Below are 26,210 nucleotides of genomic sequence, written 5' to 3'. Positions count from 1 at the left end.
AAAAACGCTTATAGTAACAATATAACACTTAATTGTTAAAATAAGGTTTTTTTCACATTTTCAGGTAGTGCTGTGCCGCGGGATTTTTTTCAATGAAAGAAACGCGCCTTGGCTCGAAAAATATTGAAAAACACTGCTGTAGAGCAGGGGTGCCCAATCTTTTTTGACCAAACTTTTACTTTCATCTACTACTTTCGACTACCCGGTACTTTTCGATCAAACAACCCGCGATCGACCCATTACCGCACACGCGCGCAGAAACACGCACTTACACACACATGCCATAGTGAGCGACAGCTACAACGCCCCCTAAGATGAGAAAAGTAAAATAAAGTAGACACAAGAGTTTGTGAAAAGCACTGCCTACCTTCGTCGAGACTTGACACGGCGTCATGGGGCGCATTTTTGCTCATGTGTACCGTTTAAAAATGCTTCCCTCGGCACTTCAGATTCCCATTCCCCTGTACCCTCGCAGAATTCTTCATGAAACGCCAGTTTGATTGTTTTTTTTACAAAACCCACCTGCCTGGCCTCCCACCATGCTAATAGAAACGTGTGTCGCAGGCTATGACCCAAATCTACGTTGACAGAAATTTTGAAATTTAATATTTATTGTACACATTTTTGAAGAATTGGAAAACGTTAAGAATGGTTGTGTCAAGTTTGTCCTCCTATGGAAACCATATTAAAACAAAAACATTGTTTCTCTCCCCCATCTTTTTCCATTTTCAAACATTTTTGAAAACGCTCCAGGGAGCCACTAGGATGGCGCTAAAGAGCGGCATGCGGCTCTCGAGCAGACCCCCACCCATAAACTATGCTCGGGTTCAGGCTACTCCTGTCTGTAATAAAAGAGAACGATGTTCATTGCTAATAAAGCACTTTCAACTTTGAGTACATCACAATGCTTTCTTCTCCTTCCTTACGGACCACCAAGTGACCCCAGGGCCCAGAGGCTATATGGCATGTTAAATAAAATAATAAAAATTAGATCAAACGTACTTTGTTTCTTCTTCATATAAAAAAGATACATGTCATTCTATGCATTTGAGTGTTTGGGGGAGCCAAACCTTCATATTTCTTTCGCCCACGTAGTTTTGCCGTGAGATCGTTAGGAGTGTCCCTTAAAAAGATCTGAAAGGTGGCAACCCTATGCACATGGTACATAATGTACTATTTAACTTCTACTATTTCACATGTATGGTATGTGCCAGTTACTAATGGAAGCAATGCAATCACTAACAAAACAAACGACTGAATGCTAAAAGGAAAGGAGAAAAAAAGGCTAAATTCCTCCGTCATTTAATTAAATCATTGTTTTCACCAGCACGCCCTCAGGTGATCCTTTGGCGTCATAGCTACGCACCAGTACATATTTCTAGGAGCAAGTGCTTCTATCTGGTGGACACATAATGTCATTGCAGCGTGGAACAAGCTGTAGTGGGCCTTCTCAAGCATGAGACTTCACATCCGAACTCGTAGTGCATTTATTGCATCATAAAGCAGACAAGAAAAAGACCGTGTAGTGCAAACATACTCCACGAAATACCTGAGGAGGTATCTTGATAGTCTCAGCCGTGTTTCAGGGCAATGCTACACTTTGTATTGCAGACAGAACCTCCTTGAAGAAAGTGTGCTTTAGATTTTTTTGTGGGTGCGTAAGTTGATTGGTGGTGACAGAGAAGAAGAACACACATCATATTGCTTAGCTCGCATGCTTGCTGTATACGTCTAATGGGCCATTGCGCCCTCCTGTCCTGAATGCAGTTTCAGTGGTACCTTGAAGGTAGAACTCCTCAAAAGTTAGGTGGTGCAGGCCCAATTTTGTTGAGAAAGTCAACCAAATTGGAAAGGTTGTGGTCCAACTCAGAGGTACCACTGTATTCTAAAATGAAAATCATGCTTTCTGTGGTGCGATCAGTTTGTGTGCGTCCCCTCAGTATTTTGTGCATTTGTATCATCATCCTAATCATAACACTTTATCATTCTAATAATATGTCCATCTCAAATATATAGTCTGTACAATGAAGTGTTGATAATGCACAAGTCTGAGAGGTCCCGTCATCCTGCTAAGCCCTTCTGATGAAACCGCAATACAATAATGTCATGCACATTACATTATTTACAATAATAACCAGCTGATGGGTGGTTCATGATTGGAGGCGAGAAAAAAGAAAAACTAACATTATAGATATGTTTACACTGTAAATATGTATTTTAAGTCATCAAGATGACTAAGTTAAGCATTATCTTAATTCATGTCAGTGTATTTTCTACTTTATAGATAGATAGATACAACTATTTTTCCCAGAAGTGGATGAAATTTTTTTGGAAGAGTGCCAGAACAGTTGTCAATACCTGAAAGCTGACCATTCCATTTTTGACAGGTAATTCCGTATGCAATGTTGGGGTCTCGGTTATAATAGATGAAAATGTGTCATTTACTTATTTGTATGACTGATTTGCTTAAAAAAGCTAAATAAAAATATATGTTGGTCTTAATGTGTTTAGATTTTTGTTGTCTGACCTTGGTAGAAGCAAAAGATCCATTTAAGTAAGTGGGGCATTTGGCAGTTGCAGCATCCATAAAAAGTGACTCGACTGCTGTCGAGGAGTTTTGTTTCCCTTGCGAATGTGTGCTTGGCTTGCATGGCTATGTGCAGAAAGCTATGCGATCGGCTACAACGTACGTTTAGTGTAGAAAATAAACTACAAAAAAGGCTACATTGCATCAGAAAGAAATCAAGAAACTGGGGAAAATTAAAGATTTTGATCCCGTGGTGTTGTCAGCACCTCGAAACAATTTGTGCTATTTTCAGGAAGCATTTGGTTCAACTGGAATGTCAGCCCACGCTATACGGTAGAGACGAAAGACGGCGACCTTACACCTGTGTTTGTCGTCTTCAAGCCCACTACACACGTTGATGAGCGAAAAATGCTTGCGCCTGTTACTGTTCTTTGCGCTTGTCATACTCAAAATAGTACTAGTCATAGTAGCAGTAGTAGTAGTAGCAGTACCCTGGTGTATGCATTGTAAAAGTATTAGTTACAGTAGTAGCAGAAACAGGACTAGAGTAGTATAGTTGTAATGATGCTACTTATGGTACTGAGTAGTATTCGTCATTTACATAATAAGGTAGTAGTAGTAGTAGTAATAGTCCAACTAGGACCGTATTATCTACCGTATTAGAGTTACTCTCCATCCTGAACTATTGGTGTGTTGTGTCAAGGAGGGTTACGACTACTACAACTACAAGTCGGAATATAAGTAGAAATAGCAAAATTGATCGATTTTGCTGCTTCTAGTAATACTAATCTTAGTACTACTGTAGTACTACTAAGATTATTATCTAGAACAAATATGGATTCATACTACTAGTAGTAGCCAGAATCAGTAAGGTACTCAATGTAATAGTACTGCAGTCAGCAGTAGTAGTAGTTGTCACAATAGTGAGTCATATTGGTAGTCCTACTAAGTAGTACTACCAAGTAGTAGTGGGCAGTAATAGTATTAGTTGTTGGTAGTAGTAGTTGCAGTAGGAGTACTAGTAATAGGAGTATTAAGAGTAATAGTTATAAAATTACTCTGTGCCATGAGTAGAAATTATTACTTGGAACAGTGATAGCCATAAAGATAGCAGTAGTAGTAGTAATTCCTGGATGTAACATTAGTTGCAGTAGTTACTATGACAACAGCTATTACTACTAACAGAATAGGATTATCGGTAGTCATAGTCATATATACTACTCATAAAAGTCCTGCTAAGTAGTCTTAGTAGTAGAAGTAGTAGGAGTAGACGTAGTAGTATCCTCGTACTGGTAGTTAGCATTACAATGGTAATAGTAGTTAGTAGCAGTAATAGTACCAAGTAGTTGTAGTAGAAGAGATAGTATTAAAATAATAGCACTACTCGTAGTAGTGAGGAGTAACAGTAGATGTTAATAGTTGTACGATTAATAGTATTACTTCTCGCAGTAGAACTGAGTAGTCGCCTACGAGTAATCAATACTAGTAGTTGTTGTTAGTTGTAATAAGATAAGATATCCTTTATTTGTCCCACACTGCGGAAATTTAATGGTAATAGTAGTAGCAGTGGTATTAGTAGTATTATGTGGTTGTACTTTGTGGTAGGGGTAATAAGAGTAGTAAGAGGTTTGCATGAGAAATGGGTAGTTAATTTGAAAACATTCCTGTCGATGCACACGTGTGTAGTGGGCTTCATTCTGACAGACAGACAGGCAGAAGGACAGGCGGTCAAACCCTAAACAATGTCGAACAGGCTCACACAGAGCAACCACCCATGTGTGTGTCTGTGTGTAGCAGAAAGTGTACAGAGGGCGACCCTGAGTTGTCACGTGGCGTTGGAAGCAAGTAGCTCTCTCTGAGGGGGCAGCGGTGAGCGGTGCATGATCTCCATGTTTCACTCCAAAGCACAAACGTATATATGCATCCGTGCCCCAAAGCTCCATCTCGTCTCGCTTCCTCTCGCTCCAGCTGCTCCTGCCGTTCGTCCCCGTTCTCACTGAGGGTGGAGAGATGCAGCTGCTGCTGCTGCCCCATGGTGGCGCTCTAGGCTACTCCTGGCCTTCCGCAGGAGGAGAGTACATTGCAACTTCAGTGAGTTTTGACCTTCAATTGTTGCAACCAAAGTGAGAGGAAGACTCACCACAAGTGGTCACTCTATTAACTCTTGAGTCTCAGAGAACTAGAAAGTAAACATCAGCATTAATAATAAAGCTAACAGGTTGAGGGCAACAATGTGAATAGTAGTGGTAGTTATTACTACTAATACTATTACTACTGCTATTATTAATAAAAAATAATAATATTCCTAGGTATGGCAGTGTTTTCGAGCACATTTCCTTAACAAGACAACTCAATGTGTTTCACACCAGCAAAGACACTAATTGTGTTCGACTGGTTGTATTAAGAATATCTGTACTAGTAGGTAAGTGGTGGTCGAAATAACAGTGATAATTGTAATCGGCTGATATTCCGGCCACAAGCTATGGCGGGTCGAAAGGGAGTAAAAAGAACTAGTGCAGTTTGAGTGGCCCATGCTACATTGCTAAAATGAGCGCTACGTTGATGTTTCTGCTGTCATACCTGTTGACTGGAGTTAGCAGAAGGAGGGGTGATCACGCTTTGGTCCTGGGCTGGGTTGACGGGGGCAGAACAAGGAAGATGGGTGGCACGCCAGTAAATATCCAGATACTCAGCCAGGTGTTCACACGCATCCTCAAGCTGGTTCTCATCCAGGATCACGTCAAACATCTCCTGGCGGTGGGACAAACATAGCATCGGCAAAGCTACAAATCTATCCATCCACATGTACTATCTATCTATCTATCTATCTATCTATCTATCTATCTATCTATCTATCTATCTATCTATCTATCTATCTATCTATCTATCTATCTATCTATCTATCTATCTATCTATCTATCTATCTATCTATCTATCTATCTATCTATCTATCTATCTATCTATCTATCTATCTATCTATCTATCTATCTATCTATCTATCTATCTATCTATCTATCTATCTATCTATCTATCTATCTATCTATCTATCTATCTATCTATCTATCTATCTATCTATCTATCTATCTATCTAAGATAAGATAAGATAAGATAAGATAAGATATCCTTTATTCGTCCCACACTGGGGAAATTTACAGCCTCCAGCAGCAAGAATGTATGTAGAAAGAAGAAAGAAGAAAGAGAAAAAAAACAACAAACATCTTTCAATTAAATGCAATATGAACACAAAATGGATAAATCGCAGTACTATCTATCCATCTAAACTTTGTGATGTGAAAATTGGACAAGAACTTTTGAGAAATTCAATTCTCAACTGAGAAATGTACCAAAGCACAGGGAAAAACTGCAAAACATATTAATCAAATTCTTTATTTTTACAACTTGGCCAAAATGATTAATTGGAAATTCGCAGGATCTTTGAAATTATTGTTTTTAGTAAACACCACAAGTTGCTGAGAAATGAATGGTGGGCTGTAGTTTGGACTGGCCTGTCAAGCCAAACCCACTTTCTCTCCAAAGAAAGTGGATTGGAAAGCCTACCCGCAACCGTGCAATCAAATGTATTTATTTCCTGTGTCGTTTGTGAGCAACATCAGGCTTCGAGAGCGGAAGTCCATCCTCATTGAAAATTGCTTGCGAGAGATCAAATAGTTTGTGAAAATCATTCAGCATGAAATCAGTTTTGAATAATCAGAAACCCATAAAGTCATTAAAACCCCAGCAATGGACGGGACTGAAAGCTTTTCCTTCTAAAGAAGGGGTGTTTTACTTTTCTGACGTTATGTCTGCTCTTCACTGACTGGTCGATTTCGCTGTCTGCTTGCTCAGATTTTTCCGGCCTCAGAAATGCGCTTGATTCGACTGTGACCAGACTGGACGAGTCTGGATTACCAAGCGAAGTTTGGACAACCCTGAGCTAGAAGATACAAGTTCAGCCGATAAATATATAAATTCACTTGAACTTAAATGGACCATAGGCCTGTAGTTTGAGGGCTGAAGTGTATGTTGCTCTATGGAAAGTCAAGTGTAATATGGAGGAAGAAAGGGAAGCGACATACAGGCGGACATTGAGCAAGCTTGTCCCCTGCCATCATCTGGACGTTCAGATGTTTGCTCTGTGACTTCCCTCGAGATTTGATCAGCCTCTGCAGAACCTGAGTGTCCAGCCCACACAAAGACATACAAGGAGTTACAAACTACAAAAAAAAAACAACAACCCAAAACTCAACTACATTTTCATTTACATGGTAGATGTGACTTTCAAATTTATTGTATCCAACGAGGTATCAGTGTACATAAGTTTGAGCGAGACTTTAAACAATAACATGTTTTGCTAAGCATGTCAAAGCCAAAAGGTAAGCAGAGCTGCAGTGTTAGCACAGATGAGCACTTTCTTGAACGTTGAGCTACAGTGCCACGGTGGAGTTGAGAAATGATTTGTGTGTGGCAGTGTTCCGCTGCATTTTCCAATTTTTATTTTACCCTTTGTAATGCTTCAAAAGGATCCGCGCATTCTTGTCTGAACCCGTTCTTGACTGGAGGTCGGGGTGAGTAGTGTCTTATTTGCATGAGACAAAACAGCCCCAACCGAATCGAATGGTTTCAATCAGCGTTTTTGTTTGTATTTTTAGACAAAAGTCAGAGTATTTAATCGCCCCTCACTGAAGGTCAAGAGCATTATTGTGAATGCTATCATACACAACACCGCCATGTGTAATTTCTTATCTTGAGTGTTGCAGAGACTAACTGAAAGTGGAGGTGTATGAGGTGGGTTTGTGTACTACTTTGGGCGAAGACACTTTGACGTAGACGACGATGGGGGCCAGAGAGGTTTTGAGAAGCTGCGACGGGTGATTGATGGTGTCTGCATCCAGGACGACCAGCTGCAGAGACTTGGCAAGCTCAAAGATCCTCTCGATCTCACTCTGGACCTCAGCTGAGAGCAGCATGGAGAGAAGCGTTGTATGAACACGAGGAGACGGATAGTAACGACATTATCACTCACCCAGGCTGGAGCGTGTGTTGGATCGCTCCATAATGGCCTTCTTGTTGAGCACCGAGCGCTTGGCCAGCGACAGATCAGCAGTCACCCGTGTAATGGAGATCCTACAGGACAACGCATCTCATCGCAATGATTGTGGTTCGTGAAGGCACAGCCCTGCGCACTTTAGGCGCTACAAATAAACAATTTAGCATTCAACAACACATCTGTACACACCTGCTGTCGAACCTGTGCTTCAGAAAGTCAAACAATGCTTTCTGCATCATGTCCGTCACCTGCAAGCACATAAAGATGAATTAAGATAATTTGGCTTCCACTTTTTATTTCTCACATTATACTAGAGGTGGGTAGAGTAACCAACATTCATATTTAAGTAAGAGTACTGCTACTTAAGAATAATAATGACTCCAATAAAAGTGGAAAGGAGGCCAAGAAATATCAAATCCAGTACGGAGTAACTTGTGAGAAATTGTTTTTTTTGTAGTTTTTGTTTTTTTAAATAGTGCATTAGACAAATTGTTGGGAAAACTAATACAAATACATTTAAAAAATATGAATTTATTGAGAGCCAGTAACACAATGGATAAGACAAAAATATTTTGCATTTTTTCTCCAGCTAAAAAAATAATTTATCATCTAATAATATACAATAATCAGGCCCAAAGGTGTACATTATCTCATAAACCGACAGGCATCGCTTGTGTGACTGTTAAATGCAGTCATTCAGCATTCAATACTCTTTCTCATGTCTTCAGCAAAAATTAGGGTAACACTTCCAGTTTATATTTTGCGTACCACTTATCTTCATTCCACTACCAGTATTACAATCGGTGGTTTTGTCACTATAATTATTTATTTTATGTTAAACCATTTTGGCAGGGGGAACAATGTGAGCTGTTTGGTATCAAAACTGCGACATGATCGAGTCAAGTGACAAGCATTTGGCAGCTAGTCAAGTGGGGGCTAGTGGAGCTAATGGAGCAGTCTGGTTCTTCACTCAGTTCATCTTCTTTTAAGTAACTTACAGGGGATGTTCTTCTTCTTTTCCAAAACCTGCTGTGCTTTCAGAAATGTGAAAAAAGTCAAAATAAAAAGAAAAACAATCACACACTGTGCTGGCTGAAATGAGGTTGAGTGAGTTGTGCTTATTTAACATTTGGAGAAAACGGAGAGAAATTAATATCGATGATGACAAAGACACATGTGGTGTTTATGCTTATATATGTCTGAAAGAAAGGAATGCTGCCTTTTTTCTTTTTTTTGCAAAGTTCTTCAACTAGAATGGCTGGAGGCGTGTCTTTGCTTGGCCACAATTCAAGAGAGAAAGAGTAAAGAAAGGTGCACAAAAGAAATGATAAGCAATAAAAACAACGATACGACAAACATGCGCAATTATGTAATGGGTTGACACAATGAAGATAAAAACACATGGCTACAGTTTGTTCTCTGACACGCATCCCATTTTTATCATATGGATTCATTTAAAGATGGATTACTGTACTGTAGGTGCTTCCCCTCACACCACATCCTGTTATTTACACTCTTTTTGCAGAGTACAGTAAACGGAATCAGAAAGACTCCCACCGCCAGACCCCTAATCACGATGTCACAGGTTTTTAAAGTCATAATTTTCTGTATCTTTATTGTATACAAGCTTGTCAAACTTTTGCAAAGGTGTAGTAACACATTATCCCACAACATTCCAGGCAGCACTGAGTTCCACTGGGAGAGTTGCAACATAATTAAGACCAACAAGGAGAGGCAAAGAAGCCCCCCCTTTAAGTTGCTGTAATAGTTGTTCCCACAGCAAATGCCTGTTGTTATTGTTGTGTGCTTTGTTTATATATGTGTTCCATGCGTGTTCAAGTGGATTCTTGTTCCATGAAATTATTGTAGTTGGATGTTTTGGTTGCTTTTCTCATTAGTCAACACATCTTAAACAACTCCACTAAAGTAAAGAAAAAACAAAACCAAATAAACCACTGAACTTTTTAAAATAACACTTAAATACATTGAATATCACAAAATTAATAATCAATTTTCAGTTACTCAAGTATCGCTTTTTGGGAGTTCATACAAGACTGTAATTGCCTCACCTCATAGCCTTTCAGCGAAGGCCCCACCAGCACCACTGGCCGCATGGAGGGAACGACATCATACGGGGGGACAAGTTCTGTCTACACCGGACAGAAATCAACAGAGAAATGATGAACACAAATACGTTATGCCGAATGGTATTGTCTGATTGTTATTAACGATGCACAGACAGAGCCACAGAAGACACTTTTTGTTCGAAAACACACCTGTTTCTGCTTCTGTTTGGCTTTCAGAACAAAGGGATCAAACATCAGACAAGTAGAAGGAATCGAATGAGTTAATTTATCATTTGTATGCTTCAGAAAAACATTAGCAAAGCATGGCACTGTGGGAAAGGACACACTAACACCGGAGCACATTCTGGGGTCATCTCACGCATGCCTTAACTTTCACATCCAGTTAACATACAGGATGTTAAGAGGATGGTACAGTTCTTGTTTGGGAGACTAGCAGTCCCTGAAGAGGAGCAACTCGGCAGCTGGACTCTTGCAGCTCTACTTACCTGCAGATGGCGGCGTTGATCTCCAGCCTCCAGATGACGCATTGCCTCCTTTCCTGCAGAGGGACAAAATGCAAAGTGTCATCGTGGGCAAATTCCCCTCAGGTGGCAATTTGGAGAAAAGCACAAAGCAAAGCCGTGATACAAGAGGTCGGCGTGCCAACAAGGAAAGTTTCATTAAAAGGTGTCGTGGAAATGTGGCTTTGGGGCAATGACAGCAGGCGCATGATGTAGAATGCACAAACTGTGCCCCCACCCCCCACCTTGCGCCAAAAGTCTTGGAACAATGTGTGCAATTCCTTTATTTTGGCTGGAGCAAAACCATTTGGATGATACAAGCAATCAACATGGTGTCTCTGTCTACAGCAGCAGATGTGTTGTGGAATGCAAATATCAGTTGCATAGATCAGGGGTCCCCAACCTTTTTTGCCCCACGGACCGGTTTATGTCAGACAATATTTTCAGGGACCGGCATTTAAGGTGTGGCAGAAATAATACAACAAAATAATATGATATGAGCTGCATGAAAACGGTGTCGTTTTCGAAATATAATAACAATAAACACAAGGAGCGTATAATCTGGCCGCAACACTCTGATCGCGATGGTAATGTTTAATGCATTCAAAATACGATATAATGCAAATTCAAAGTGCATGAAAATGAAGAGTCACCACAGCCCCAAGTTTGATTTTCTGCAACCAGAAGGTCCCATCTCGTGGTAATAGGAAACAATGACACCTCAAGTGTGTGTTTTATGTCCAGTCTACATCGTAATTTTGGTTTTAGTCGCTCTTGCTGCAGAAAACCTCCGCCTCACACAGGTAGCATGTCGTAAATAGCAACAGTGCTATTGTGGCAATCTCAGAATATTCAGCCATAACTTTAATCCTGTTGTCTCCAACGTCCTTTTAAAGACGCCGTCTTTTGCGATCACCAGCAGTTTTTTAAAGTCCCCCCCCCCCGCGCGTGATCGGTCACGTGACGCAGAAGCGTGGTTTGACATGTGTCAAGTGCGACAAAGACGGATGTAACGGAGAATCCGGTAATTTTTCGAAATAAAATGTTTTTCGTATTCCGAAAAAAATAAAACGGAATTAAGGCAGGTTCTTCCTGTGCGGCCCGGTACCAAATGCCCTGCGGACCGGTACCGGTCCGCGGACCGGCGGTTGGGGACCACTGGCATAGAGGATTATATATTGCAGGCATCAGGCAGTGATGGCACCTCCAATATCATCACTTTTCAGGATATCCCTATAATCGCAGAATCGCATAAGATGGGATCCAGTACGCCCCGTGACCCTTGTGAGGATAAGCGGATTGGAAAATGGATGGATGGATGGATAATTATCTTAGTTTTACATTTAGTTTTGCAGTAAACTTCATCTAGTTGCATGAAACAGCTTGAAGCAAGAATTATTCCTTATTCGCTCAAGTGACGGTTACTGTGAAATGATTTGAGTTGAGTTCATTGCCGCAACAGAGTGCTCGTATCTTAACCTTGCGCTTGCAAGTGAAATGCCCTGAAGAAGAAATAAAGCACCAAACAGCAGTTCTGATGTCAAACCCAAACATGTTCATCATACATATGATTTGTGATTATGTTTCACAAAATAAAAAGGTAAAATAGGCAAAACTTCTGCTGCTATACAAACATAATGACACAAAATGTAATGTACCCAGAATTCACTTCAGAAATTGCCAGTCGTCACCAAGCTCATGGTAGCATATTTCAGACAACTTCGCAAAAGAGATAACGTGAAACTACATCAGTCCGACACTTATACTCCATTTCAGAACCAGTCCACTTTTGCCTGCAGTGTAAACGCTTGTGCGGCCACAGACCTGGCTGCTGCTTTCTGCTCCTGTTTGATCCTGATGGTTTCCAATTTGACGGGGCTGGGGATGAACGTGATGTCTGCGCCCTCCTTCACCAGCCGACCGATCCACCAATCATTATTGTATTTCTGCAGGACAAAAAAAAAAAGCATAAGCTGCCTTGGGTGTCCTTTGCGTCAAAAAGTGGAGAGTTTTGATGATGGGAATGACATAAGGATGGCCTCTAACCTCTTTTATGTGCAGAAAGTCTTTGGTTTCAAAATTAATGGCTGCGCCTTGAACCGGACAATCTTCATCCAGCGCGCCACAATAACTAACATTGGTTTTCACTGCAAAGGCCACTGGTTTCGACTTTCACGTGACAAAAATAAAAAAAGAGTACAAAATATCAAACAAGCGTCGTCAATAATAAGGACAAGCACTGTGATCTCACCTTGGCTCTCTCCAGCTGCAGCTGAGCCTGGCGCTCGGCTTCACGCCGAGACGCCTCCTGGTCGTCCTCCAGGGACAGGTCGGAATCCGAGGGTCGACTAGTGTAGGAATCGGCTGAACCCTAAAGGAAAGAATGGCTGCTTTCAATGACATTACAAAAGGGCTGAATTTACGTTCAACTTCCAAGTACCCAAGAGTGCCTAAAGGTTATGTGCTAACATTGACTGCTATTTGGAATTGTTCATAACTCCCCCCGCTCCCCACCCCCGACTTTGTTTCAGACCCAGTTCCGACTGAAGAACAACAGTTGCAACGCATGATGCTGTCACCACCATGCTTCACTGTAGGCATGGGGTTATTTCATGATGAGGAATGTTGTGTACTTTGCGTCAAACCAAATAGTGACCAAAAATTTCAACCTTGGTCTCATTGCATTGCAACAAAAATAGAGCAAACGTGTGGAAAGACTAGAAAAATGACAACACAACCTAAACAAACATGAATCATTCCTTTTCCAAGTATTTTTATTGCAACTTTTTTTTCTACACAGTAGATGCAAGCGTGCCAAATATGAGGGCATCAACATCTGACTTTAACATGTTTCTGCTGACCGCTGCCTGAAATAAAAGAATACAATGAATGAAATGAAACAAATGAATGCAGCACAAGCTCAAGTGAACACAATGACGTGCAAGACTGCTTGGAGACTGTGACCAACTGACATTTAACATATGGGATTCCCAGCGAGGAGCCCATTCAAAGCCAAGCAGTCGTTGGAAGGAACATAAGAGTGCCAAGAATTGCAAAAAGTGCCGCAAAAGTGAATGAAGTGGAATCGCCAATACTGTACACCAATTGAGGAAACTTTCAAAAAAGCAGGGGCATATTTCTGGGTGGCAGAACATGAGTGACTATTGTTAACCTGAACTGAAACCATAACAAAAAGATTTTGTGTTTAGGGTTGTGCAGCCAGGTTGCAAAAGCTCTATCTTTCTCTCCATTTTCTCACAAAAAAATATAGAACCTGTCGGTAAGGAGAATAAACAAAGTGGATGTCGCAAACGGTGTACCAAGACTACTCCGTGGTGGGGTAGCCACTACCAATCCAAACATCCGTCTTTGGATTTGAAGAATTATGAAGAGTGTGAAGTTTGAAATGAGTTAAGTTTCAGCCTTGATGAGTAGACGACAGCGTTCAATCCATTTCTTGGCCAACCTGTAACACCCTCAACAAGATACGCCATTCAAGTCTGGCAAATGAGACAAAAGTCTTCTTGTTCAATACAATGATTGAGCCAATTCTATATTCTTGTTGGATCAGAAACCCTGGACACAAACCGTAGAACAATAGCAGTGGGACTCATAAAACCTTTATCCACAGTGTCAAAGGTCAGAGCAACCTCCCTCTTGGCTCAGAAATGGTTTGCTCCACCTAATCCCTCTCACCTCTTCCCGACTGGGCTCTGAGCGCAGCAGGATGCAGCTTCACAGTGATATAAACCAGTAAGTAGATGTGGAATATTTCTGAACTTTGACCACTCTGTTTCGATGCCCTATTTTCATGATCATTTCTCGTTTTTTTCTGCATTTAATAGGAGTCCAAATGTCTGTTATTAAGTAGGAGTGAGCTGACGTATAAAATTCCTCGTCTCACCCTCCCCTCGGGTGGTGTCCGTCCCTCATTCAGCTTGGGTCCTCTACCAGAGGTCAGGAAGCTTGAGGGTTCTGCGCAGTATCCTTGCTGTTCCCAGCACTGCACATTTCTGAACTGAGATGTCCGATGTTGTTCCCGGGATCTGTTGCAACCACTCATCTAGTTTGGGGGTCACTGCCCCGAGTGCTCCGACCACCACAGGCACGACTGTCACCTTTACCTTCCAGGCTCTCTCCAGCTCCTCTCTGAGCCCTTGGTATTTCTCGAGTTTCTCATGTTCCTTCTTCCTGATGTTTCCATCACTTGGGACCGCTACATCCACTACAACGGCTTTCCTCTGCCCTTTATCTATGATCACGATATCTGGTTGGTTCGCCATTACCATCTTGTCAGTCTGGATCTGGAAGTCCCACAGGATCTTCGCTCTGTCATTCTCCACCACCTTCGGAGGTGTTTCCCATTTTGACCTTGGGGTTTCCAGTCCATACTCGCCACAGATGTTTCGGTAGACTATGCCAGCCACCTGGTTATGGCGTTCCATGTAGGCTTTCCCTGCCAGCATCTTACACCCTGCAGTTATGTGTTGGATCGTCTCAGGTGCCGCTTTGCACAACCTACACCTTGGGTCTTGTCTGGTGTGGTATATCTGGGCCTCAATGGCTCTGGTGCTCAGGGCCTGCTCCTGAGCAGCCAGGATGAGTGCCTCTGTGCTGTCCTTCAGGCCAGCGCTCTCTAGCCACTGATAGGACTTCTTGAGATCGGCAACTTCAGTTATGGTCCGGTGGTACATCCCGTGTTGGGGCTTGTCCTCCCATGATGGTCCCCCTTCCAGCGCCTCATCCTCTGTTCCCCATTGTCTGAGACATTCTCTGAGTACGTCATTCGTTGGAGCCTTCTCCTTGATGTATTCATGGAGCTTGGATGTTTCATCCTGGACAGCGGCTCTCACACTCACTAGTCCCCGGCCTCCTTCCTGTCGGCTTGCGTACACTCTCAGGGTGCTGGATTTGGGATGGAACCCTCCATGCATGGTTAGGAGCTTTCGGGTCTTAACGTCCGTGGTCTGAATCTCTTCCTTTGGCCACCTTATTATTCCTGCAGGGTATATGATCACTGGCAGGGCATAGCTGTTTATTGCCCGGGTCTTATTCTTGCCATTGAGCTGGCTTCTTAGGACTTGCCTCACTCGCTGGAGGTATTTGGCCGTAGCCGCTTTCCTCGTATACAGGTTAATAGTTTAAAATGAAAGTCGGGTTCTCTTAACATGCTGGATGACGAGTAACGTAACTCCTTTTAGGACAAAGAAGAACAGTTAGAAATTGAGGATTATAAGCGCATTAGTTAGTATTCAAAGTATTCCCAAAAGTGAGTTTCTATTTAATTGTATTCTATTTAACCTGTCGTGCATTGCATTTCATATAAAAGTTTAAAAAAACAAGTCCCACCGTCCATTTTCAGTATTATTTTGCTTTATGTTAACTGTTTTCTTAAGCGCTTTGTTACAGCTGCCTCTGTTGTGAAAGCGCTATATAAATCAGCATGTATTGTATTGTATTGTATTGTATTTTTCGGACTCACTATAGAGACTGGTTTACTGCAGAAAAAAATGCATACTGTTAATATCTATAAACAAGTGCTGATGAATCAAAATGAGTTAATTGTCTTCCTCCAGAAAGTAGCAGGGTTCATATGTTTCATAAATCCAATCCAGTCTTCATTTGCTGTGGCTCAACATTTCAATCACCTCAAAGATAGCTTCAAAGCAGTCTCCATCACATATCATCTTACTTTCCACTGACACTTCACACGTTCATACTACGGCAATTGGAAAGAAGACTGAAATGATCATTGTAGCCATTTAGCCTGTTTTCTCAATCGCTCTGCCTTGGTCAAATAACATGGAAGGACTTTATATACGAGTTGTGCCATCGGAAAATCGCGTAACTTTATAGCGAATTGCTCTAAATATAGAAGCGGCAGGGGACGAAGGATTCGTGACCAAGAGTCTGCCTGCAGAGCGATGAAACTAAGACGGGCGCATCACAACCTACCTTGTTTAAGATTAGTCCTGTAGCGCTGGAGTCAGACATGATTGCCCCCCACCTCCCCTATGGTTGCGGGGTGGGGGGAGATGGAGGGAGGAACCATCAGTCTAAGTGCTTCACAGCTGCCATTGCTGCTGCTTTGCCTACAGTCATTTCCTCTACAACAGCGATGCAGCGACTGTAAGGCTGCTCTGTGTACAGCTAAGCATCAGCTCCACCCCGATCGAAAATCTCAAGTATCTGCCTTTGCAGCATCACACGTTGCTACTATGAGTAGCAGCCAATCCCTCATTCAGAACGGTCCGGTTTTACTTCGAAGAATAAAGGGGTCGTATTTTGATGTGCAGCAGCACACTGGATGAGTGGTTCACACATCTATATGTCAGAATTTTAAGTTTGGGAATCCAAATCCAGGCTCCTGTGTTCAGCCTGCATGTTCTTCCCGTGCTTACGTGTTTGTTTGTTTTTTCACATTGGAAAACTCCACTGAAGACTTGAAATTGCCAAAAGCTGATGTGAATGGTTGTTTGTCTACGCGTGCAACCAACACATCACAAAATACAATCACCAGCTCGCTAACCCCCACATCAATGTCTATTCAATCAGTCACTTATATGCCACTTCATCATAAGCCAACACGGACAACATAGTTAATTAATGCTAATCTGTGTCAACCTTTATCTATTCTTAGCTTTAGGTTTTAGGCTTGTAGTCACTTGAAAATATTGGATCTTCATTCGGTCCAAAAGCCAAGTCATGGGTTTGGGAGCTCAGTGTGGGAGCAATATAACAAATGGGCAAAATTGGAGAAGGCCTTGCTTCCAGAAAAGTGTTTAGAAATGTGAGGCTAACTAAGGATTTACTTGGTTGTGTAAATTCACACTTGAATGGCAATTCAAAAGTAAATTTTCAATAATGTGTACCCTTTAGTTGGCCTTTTGAAAGCCGCGCTTAAGAATGACATTGTTGGGCTGCCATTAGTGAGGCTCAATTTGGCATAAGCTGTGAGAAGGCTGGCAAATTAAGGGTAAAAAAAACAAAGAAAGTGTGATGATAAGGCCACAAGAGACACCAGAACAGCTGCAATGGGCTGAGAAGAGAGTTAGTGACGCTCTCTGGAATGGCAAACACTCTTTCAACGATTATTTGCTATTTTGGTGAAAATGGAGCACAGTGGTCTTCAATGGCTGGATCTCTGCTTGAATTCACACCCAAATGCCTCACTATAAGGACCTACACTGAAAAAAACAGTACATTGAATTTACTCCATTTTATTTTGTCAAGTGTCAAACTTGGAAACAAGAGGGTAACCATGCCTCTCAATCCTTGGCGTATCTGACCACAGAAAACATCCTTCGTTCGGGACGGGGAGAAACGGTGGACCAAGCCACCGCCGCTGGGGTCAGGCCCACTGACCATAGCCCGGAACTCCGAAATGCTGGATGAACTCAGCCAGAGGCTCCTTTTCCACCCAAAATTGCGATGACAAACCTGCGCCCAGACCTGGTCCTGTGGTCCGAATTCTTCCAGCGTGTCTTCATGGGAGGATGCAATCGATTGAGGCATTCGAACGGACGAGGCTGCGGTATGCCAGCGGAGCAGCTGATGCAGAGGGGCAAGGGTAGAATGCGACGGTGTGGCCAGTGGAGGTGGGCTGCCGAGGCTTTGTAGCCAGGTCCACCACAAAGCTTCTGAAGGAAGTACGCATCAGAGGGCAGGCCCAACGGAGGGCAACAAAAGAACTTGTCATTGTAGCAGAGTGGAGCAGTCACAGGCTGTGGCTGAAACGCGGGGATACAACGTGGGCTGCCAAAGGACCATGTGGAGCCACCGCGCGACACACACGCCAGGTCTGATCAGCCTGCAGTGGGCCAACCTCGGCGGCGGGTGTCTTGGTATAAATGGCCGAAACACCCAGTGATGTCAAGGCACCACATTATTAGCGGTGTCAAATCCCGCCACACCCAAGAGGACATTTGTAATTCTCCCATCTATTGCGCTGAACATTTAGGGACTTTTAACGGCTTATCATATGGAATTTGAAATTTAACCAATTTTGACAGGAGATTTTGGTACATAATTCGCTTTCAACTGGGAGTGATACTGAAGCCTGTGTTTTGAGAGAATGTTTAATGGATGCTGAACTGCCGCTGACTGTGAAACTACCGTAATTCTCAAGTCAAAGCAGAAATTGTTTGAAGACAGCTCGGATCTCGAAAACCCCGCCGCACAGGTCAAAAGGCACCACGGTAGAATTGCTTGTTTCGGAAATTCTAGGTAAGAGTGCAGCATTGGGAGAAAGGAGAAAATGTATTCACGCCTGTCTGAAAGGTAAAGAGCTTCTCCCAAGGCTTCCACGACCCAATGCAGGCCCGGGACACTCAAGATTGGTATCTTCATGAGCAGACCTTGACGAAGCAGCTGCGACCTGATCACGCATACACAACCGGACAATCACACGCGCATACACATCCTTCTCATCACTGTCTTCACCATTCCTATTCTTTTCCCCCGCGACGTGGAATGATCTGCAGAGCGCTCGGTGGACCGTGCAGCTGGTCGGACGGGCCGCGTCGCGGTCGCCCCTCACCCCTTCCCCTCCCCCTTCCCATTCATCCGCCCAATCATTACATGTTATGTCTTGTGACTTGTTGTAACTGTCATATGCTTATTGTGCGAGGGTCTTTTTTTTATCCTGGACTTAAATTATCCTCAGAAGAGGATAGTTCGAGCGTGTTTGTTTTCCCTCTCCCTACCTCGTGGTTTCCTTTCTGAACTCTGACCATTGCGGGACAAATAAAGGATATCTTAATCTTAATTATGCTCTCATTGGCCTTCATTTAAGGTTCGTGCCTAAGAATTAAGTGCACTCCACCACAACTTTTAGCACAACATGTCTTCAGGGCTTCATTTCTTACATGTTTTTTAAAAAATGAAAAGCAGAACTGCAGGCACTCACACACACACACACACGCACACACACACACAGACATGCACACAGCCTTTGGAGTGGACAATACAGGGTGACTATTTTCATCATTAGAGCGGAACATGAAGCAGGAGTTGGGGGGCGCAGTGCCTCCAACCAAGTGAGGAATTGGCGAGAGAATGAAGACAACTAGGCAAAAGAGAAGAGAAACAGGGAGAAAATAACATCATGAAATGATAATTTGCTGCTCAATCTATTGTCAAACTAAGAAAATGAAATGACGACAAGTGGAGTGAGGGGAAGATGGCGCCAAAATCGGACGAGATTAGCACAATTTTGTTTTGTTTTTACTCTTCAGTCAGTCTAATTATAGCTCAGCGTTGTCTTGGCTTCTCATTCCTCTCGTTATTGTGCCTCACCTCACCCCTTTCCTTTCCTCCTCCATCACCTTTTTTCCCTCCTCTCTTTCTCAGAGGGAGGAGGATTGTCAAAGTTTACTGACTTTAGATTATTTCCCTCCTGAAAAGAGCAAAGTAGATTTGGGACAGGCTCAGCGATCTTGACAGATGCCGCTTAAGCCATCTGAATGTGAACTACAGTTTGTGCCCAATACAGAAAACACAAGGGGGAGGGGAAAAAACATATTACATCGTGCAGTATTGTTTTATCCTCGTGGTACTGTCATGCAGGTGTGATGGTTTCTGTTTTTAGCTCTTGTCACAAGGGGTTCTCAAAACTATGCACGGAGACAAACACACAGATCGAATGAAAAGGCAGCGAGAGGCGAGCATGCAGCGTACGGATATTTGAATCTTGAGTCTTCATTTTGAGTCTTGCAATCCAAAATGTGTTTTATGCCTAAATCCTTATGCATTTACATTAAAGTTCATGTAGTTGTACCATGATACATGTAAACAAAAAAAAATATTCATGACCAGGTATGTTACACCTCAGTTACATGTTTGTAGCCAGTGAGACAGAGTCGGCCACTGGCGCTGCCAAATCATAAAAATACAATATATGCAGTACATGCAATTGTGTTTTACAACAATACGAAGCCATATTTATAACTTCATATGCGCTCATAGAAGATAGTGAAGCTTGCGTTAAAAGAAATTTTCAAGCGCACACACCACTCGCTGAATTCCATTCACTTGAATGAGAGGTCTCCAGCAGTAGCCTACAGCCTTGGCAGTCCCCCAACCCAACGCTGGTGGACTCCGCTTCACGGATGGCAGCCACCGGGTGGCTTCGGATGCCGCTGGACGACGACAACATGACAGAGACTCGAAGAGTCAGCCAAATGAATGAGACCAAGCTCTCCAATCAATAAGAATTACAGGTCCCCAAGCTTCACTATTTCTTCTATTAAAACATATACAGTTAAAAATATGATTAGGTATTGTTGTAGAAGACAGTATATGTGTCCTGTACTATATTTTTGTCTTGATGGCAGGCGACTGTGTCTCGATTGTGGACATGGATTTTGCTACCACCACATGCAACGGCAATACCTATCGCCGCAAACCCGGTGTCTGAGAGTCGCCTCTCGTGAAATGTGATGATAGAAGTCTGCACGTGGCGAGTGTTCACTGTGCAGTGCACGCTTGCCCGGTTCCGTTGATTGCGCCCCAATGATTGCTGCCAGTAAAAATGGAAACAACATCTGTGACGTACCAATTTTTCCAACATGTGGATGATTAACTGCTTTTGTATGACATGTAAATGGGCAAGTGTTCTGTGTGATTGGTTTCTTAAAGGCTTCATTCTAACATGCAAAACATGGTGATTCCGCTCACGTTGTCACTTTCTTAGCGGGAATTTAATTAACTTGAGAGCTATCAGAAGTATGGCTAAATTTAGCAACTAAAGGGCAAAATGGACACAACCTGCTATGTGCTTTTGTAAAAGAACTCCACCCTGTTTGCAGCAATATTGTGAGCATGTGCAGCACGTCTGGCATCATTTTACGGCTAATACAAGAAAAACAAGCTTGAAGAAGAAAAAGTAGTGTTTGTCGATATTTGAAGAGTTCAAATGACCGCTTCAGCCTGCATTTATCTGAGCTATTTTGCTTTCCACCTCTTCATGTCTACCATAATTAGCTTAAAAGTACACAAATATTTTACAAAAAATATCCTGAAATGTACCATTTATTTCAAAAGAATGTCACCATGGGCGTGTTGTCCCATGCTGTGGTGTGATTGTCAATCTGTGTTTCAGGGGTGTGGTTTAGTGAAAGGTTAATTCCACTCGTGGACCAAACCATTAATCAATCTTCCATTCCTTCTACTAAGAGTAACCCGTGGAATGACGCAGCTTGCAGAGCTGATGTGACAAAAAGCTCTTTTGATATTTGAGGTACCTCGCCCTCGGCGCAAAGGGGAAGCTGAGGCAACATTCCGGGCAGGAGTGGATCATCCCGTCTCCTGACAATGCAACCAGAGTGGATCAATAGGAGATCCGCACAAACGGAGAAGCTCCATCCTGTCTTGAGCAACTCCACCCTCTCCATGCTCTAATGATACCTCGTGATGCTGCAGCAGCCAATACAAAAGTACCGTGAACCACGTTTATCACCAAGTACGTACACCAGAACATACACTAGGTGAAAATGTGCAAAAAAGACCGACCATATTTTTAAAAAAATGGCTTTACTTCCCCCACATGCTTTAAGCACACTTACACTTAGCAAAATACACTTTTTTTTCCTTAAAATAAGATTTTCCTGCTTGCACAGTTCTCCAAATAAAGGGCATAGTGTTCTTGGTTCAAGATGACTATCCCTCAGAGTTGTTCAAATGTTCAATCAAATCATTTAATTTTATGTAACTAATGTCCTCTAGCTTAATGCAAACAAATCATGGGAAATGTCATAGATGGGCTAACGGAAATTAGCGTTGATGTTCCAGGAATAATAAACGTTCACAGAGCAGCAAGATACATACAAGGAGAGCATACAACAATACATGGTGCTACACTGAAGGTACTGTAGACCTGTTTCCCGTAAAAACACATCAAATCCATCCATTCATTTTCTAATCCATTTATTCTCACAAAGGTCGCAGGCGTGCTGGAGCCTCTCCCAGCTATCTTCGGGCAGTAGGCGGGGTACACTCTCATCTGGTTGCCAGCCAATCACAGTGCACACATAGACGAACAACCACTCACACTCAAAATCACACCTAGGGACAATTTAGAGTGTTCCATTTGTGGAATGCGGAAGGAAACCGGAGTACCCGGAGAAAACCCACGCAGGCAAGGGGAAAACATACCATGTCCACACAGGAAGACCGAAGCCGGAATCAAACCCTGCACCTCTGTACCGTGAGGCTAATGTGCTAACCGGTCGACACCGTGCCGCCCCACATAAAAATCACTTCTTCACGAATAATAAGACAAGGGTTTTCAGTACTTTCAAGTCACTGCAAGACTAGCATTGTTTGGCAGCACAAACAACAGGCACTCATGCCAAGGCCGCTCTGACATCTTGCATTAGCCATCTGCAAAGAGTAACGCTACTGATGCAATAAGGACGAGGCAATGACACGGAGGCAGCCACGCGCTGATGCAGGAAACAGTTAGCAGGGCCAAGAATATTCACAGTTCATTCATACTCTTGACTTCAGCGTTGCCATACAGCAGGGATTGCCAACCTTTATTTACAGCAAATCTACTTTTCAAGCAGCCAACCTCCCAACACTCAAGTCAAGTCAAGTCAAGTCAACAGTATTTATAAAGCACTTTCAAATAGCCATTGCTGCATACAAAGGGCTGTACATGGAGCAATTTAACATGCACAATAAGCAGTAAGACAAATCGGTAATAAAGGTTGTAGAAAGCACCAAACAGTAAAACCAAGAACACATCTAAGTCACGCTGAGTCGAATGCCAAAGAATACAAGTGAGTTTTGAGGAGGGCTTTGAAGATGGGCAGCGAGGAGGCTTGCCGAATGTTCAGTGGGAGGTCATTCCAGAGAGAGGGACCGGCAACAGAAAAGGCTCGATGCCCTCTGAGCCTCAGATTAGTTCTTGGTACTTCTCACAAAGACTGGTCCACAGACCTGAGGCGCCGGGCTGGTGTGTAGGGGCTCAGAGGCTGTGAGCTCAGAGAGGTAAGGTGGCGCAAGATTATTTAGAGATTTGAAAACAAAGAGGAGGATCTTGAAAATAACTCTAAAATGAATGGGGAGCCAGTGAAGGGATGCCAGAGTAGGAGTTATGTGCTCCCTCTTACGAGTACCAGTCAAGAGGCGAGCAGCGGCATTCTGGACCAGCTGAAGGCGCTTAATGGAGGACTGGCTGACTCCAAAGTACAGGGCATTGCAGTAATCACTGTAGTCACAGTAAACACTGACGACTTCAGTGTCAACGAGCGCCGTCACATTTCAGAAATCGATTGTTCTATCGATAAATCAAATAATAGGACACATTTTCATTTTGCGTTAAAGAGCAGTATTTATTAAGCAGTTACCGTTGAATATTGTTGTTGTATACCTCGGGCCCAATAAGCCTTTCTGTCACGTCGCGTGTCCGCCAGCAGGTGGCGGGTTTTCTCCTCCGCCATCGGCACACCTGCCCGTAATTTCGGGGTGATTACCCCCCTTTATTTAGAGACTCCGGCAGTCATCTCACTGCCGGAGAATTCCTCGCCGAGCCATTACTCGCTCTCGTTCTCTATTTGCGCTATTGCTATTTGCCTCGTTGCATACTTGCCTTACGACCTATACTTGTTGCCCACTTATTTCGACTTTCAATATTTCGTATTTTTCTACTATTACCACCAGCCCGATTATCTCCTCGCGTTTGCTTTAGCCGCGAGCGTTTTCTGTTTGTTTCCTGATCCTTATTTGATCAGCGTTTTCTGTTAATTTCCTGATCCTTATTTGATCAGCGTTTTCTGTTACCGTTTTTCCCTGTCGGGCTCTTTCTGTTGTTTTTTCGTTCTGTCATTAAAGACACCTTATTTTGTGACAATACTCTCTCTTGTCTGCTTTACCTGGGATCCAACTTATTTAATTCATTGTTCTGCTCGGAGCGATTTTTTCCCCTCGAGCAGAACGTGACAGAATTCTCCGGCCACCATGGATCCCGCGGATGTAGAGAGAATATTGTCCGCTCTTACCCGAAAAGAGCAGCAAATGAGTCAGCAGGGCCAAGCCATTTCGGAACTCCGAGGCACGGTCTCCATGCTGGCTCATCGGTTCGATGAACTCGAACCTCGTTTGGTGCGGGTGGAGGAACGGAGACTCCCCCCCTCAGGGAGCTATCCAACCACTCCGGAGGCACTCCTCTCTCAGACCACTATGTCGAGGGAACCCTCGCTCCCACACCCCCCTCGTTACGGGGGTGAGCATGGGCAGTGTGGTCACTTCCTCCACCAATGCTCGCTCATTTTTTGCCAGCAGCCGTCTGCCTACGCTAATGATGCCGCCAAGGTGGCCTACGTTATGAGTTTGTTGACAGGTCCGGCGGCGTCATGGGCGATTGCGACCAGCGAGGCCAAGCCAAATCTCCGATCATCGTACCCGGAGTTTGTGACAGCATTCCGCCGGGTGTTTCACCATCCCGTGCGGGGTCGAGAGGCAGAGGGTCGGCTACTCGCCCTCCACCAGGGGAGACGATCGGTCGCCGATTACTCCATCGAGTTCCGGATCCTGGCGGCGCAAAGCGGCTACGAGGATCGAGCGTTGTGTGGGCTGTTTCGCCGAGGATTAAACTCCCAACTCAAGGACGAGCTGGCGACCCGTGATCACAGCACCGACCTGGAAGAACTGATCGATCTCGCCCTACTCATGGACAATCGCCTGAGGGAGCGAAGCCGGGAACGTGGGGGAGTATTCCGGGAGACAGCACCAGCAGAGGAGCCTATGCAGCTGGGAAGCGAGAACATTGGTGGCGAGGAGAGAGATTCCCCTTCAACCATCACCAATCACCCGGGATCATCTGTTTCCTTCCAACATGAGTACTGTGAGTCACCGTCACGCGCGTTAAACCCCAAGTCTGATCGAGTCGACACGCAACCGAACAGACTAGTACTTGAGGGAACGATATCTGGGGAATCCCGGTCTAAGCGGGTTCGGGCCCTGGTGGACTCAGGAGCGGACGTATGCCTGATTGACACCGAGCTCGCTTCCGAGCTAGGTTGTGCGTTAGAGAGACTGATCGATAGGAAGCGGATTCGTGATCTCGATGGGCGTCTCCTGGCGGTCGTAACCCACAGAACGGAGCCACTGAAGCTCCAACTTTCGGGTAATCACATCGAGCTGCGGCGCTTTCTGGTCATGCGGTCTCGCAACGCTCCCCTCGTCCTCGGGTTACCATGGTTAAGAGTACACAACCCCGTAATCTCCTGGGCGCGCCCAGCAATCAACAGCTGGAGCCCTTACTGCTATAGACACTGTCTACAGTCGGCCGTCGGGGGGTACGAACATGTCACCCCCTCCGTGGAAGTCTGCCTTGACGGAGTGCCGGATTGCTATCGGGACCTCGGGGAGGTATTTAGTGAGGATCGAGCGCGTTCTTTACCTCCACACCGCCCCTACGATTGCGCTATTGACCTGCAGGCGGGCGCTCCGTTACCGTCCTCGCGGCTGTACCAGGTGTCTCAACCTGAGCGCGAGGCGTTGACGGAATACATACTGTAAACAGCTCGCTCGCCGCAGGTCTCATCAGACCGTCGCGTTCACCGTTAGGGGCGGGTTTTTTCTTTGTGAGCAAAAAAGATAAGACCCTGCGACCCTGCGTCGACTACCGTGGATTAAACGACATCACCATAAAGAATCGCTACCCACTACCATTGCTAGACTCCGCCTTTGCCCCATTGCAATCCGCCACTATATTCTCTAAATTGGATTTACGCAGCGCTTACCACCTGGTCCGTATCAGAGAGGGAGATGAGTGGAAGACCACTTTTAAGACCCCTCTGGGCCATTTTGAGTATCTGGTCATGCCCTTCGGACTCACTAACGCCCCCGCTGTCTTTCAAAACCTCATTAATGACGTTTTAAGGGATATGATCAACATTTTTTGTTTCGTTTACTTGGATGATATTTTGATTTTCTCCCGGTCAGAAGAGGAACACCAGCAACATGTCAGGCGGGTGTTGCAGCGCTTATTAGAAAACCGGCTCTTCGTCAAGGCGGAGAAGTGTGAGTTTCATGTTCCCGTC

The 26,210-nt window shown here is 43.9% G+C and overlaps 1 protein-coding gene across 2 annotated transcripts; it reads right to left on the bottom strand.

The window, feature by feature from the left end:
* Positions 1-1,469: 1,469 nt before the first annotated feature.
* LOC127595448 (voltage-dependent L-type calcium channel subunit beta-4-like) lies at positions 1,470-16,395 on the bottom strand. 2 transcript variants are annotated; one of them, XM_052056965.1, is made up of 14 exons: positions 16,117-16,395; positions 12,413-12,532; positions 12,208-12,330; positions 11,986-12,107; positions 10,147-10,199; positions 9,851-9,870; positions 9,644-9,724; positions 7,764-7,822; positions 7,551-7,651; positions 7,330-7,481; positions 6,604-6,699; positions 5,108-5,278; positions 4,668-4,706; positions 1,470-4,586 (listed from the first exon to the last, which is right to left on the bottom strand). In XM_052056965.1, the coding sequence occupies exons 1-13, from the start codon at positions 16,153-16,155 to the stop codon at positions 4,677-4,679; spliced, it is 1,167 nt and encodes a 388-aa protein (XP_051912925.1). In that variant the 5' UTR covers positions 16,156-16,395; the 3' UTR covers positions 1,470-4,586; positions 4,668-4,676. The 2 variants fall into 2 exon arrangements, with proteins under 2 accessions (XP_051912925.1, XP_051912924.1); XM_052056964.1 differs by having other exon boundaries at positions 1,470-4,581; positions 16,117-16,384.
* Positions 16,396-26,210: the final 9,815 nt, after the last annotated feature.

This window comes from Hippocampus zosterae, chromosome 2 (assembly GCF_025434085.1).
Source record: "Hippocampus zosterae strain Florida chromosome 2, ASM2543408v3, whole genome shotgun sequence".
Lineage (NCBI taxonomy): Eukaryota > Metazoa > Chordata > Actinopteri > Syngnathiformes > Syngnathidae > Hippocampus > Hippocampus zosterae.
The sequence above is the reverse complement of the archived record's forward strand: the minus strand, read 5'-3'. Positions and strand labels throughout refer to the sequence as shown.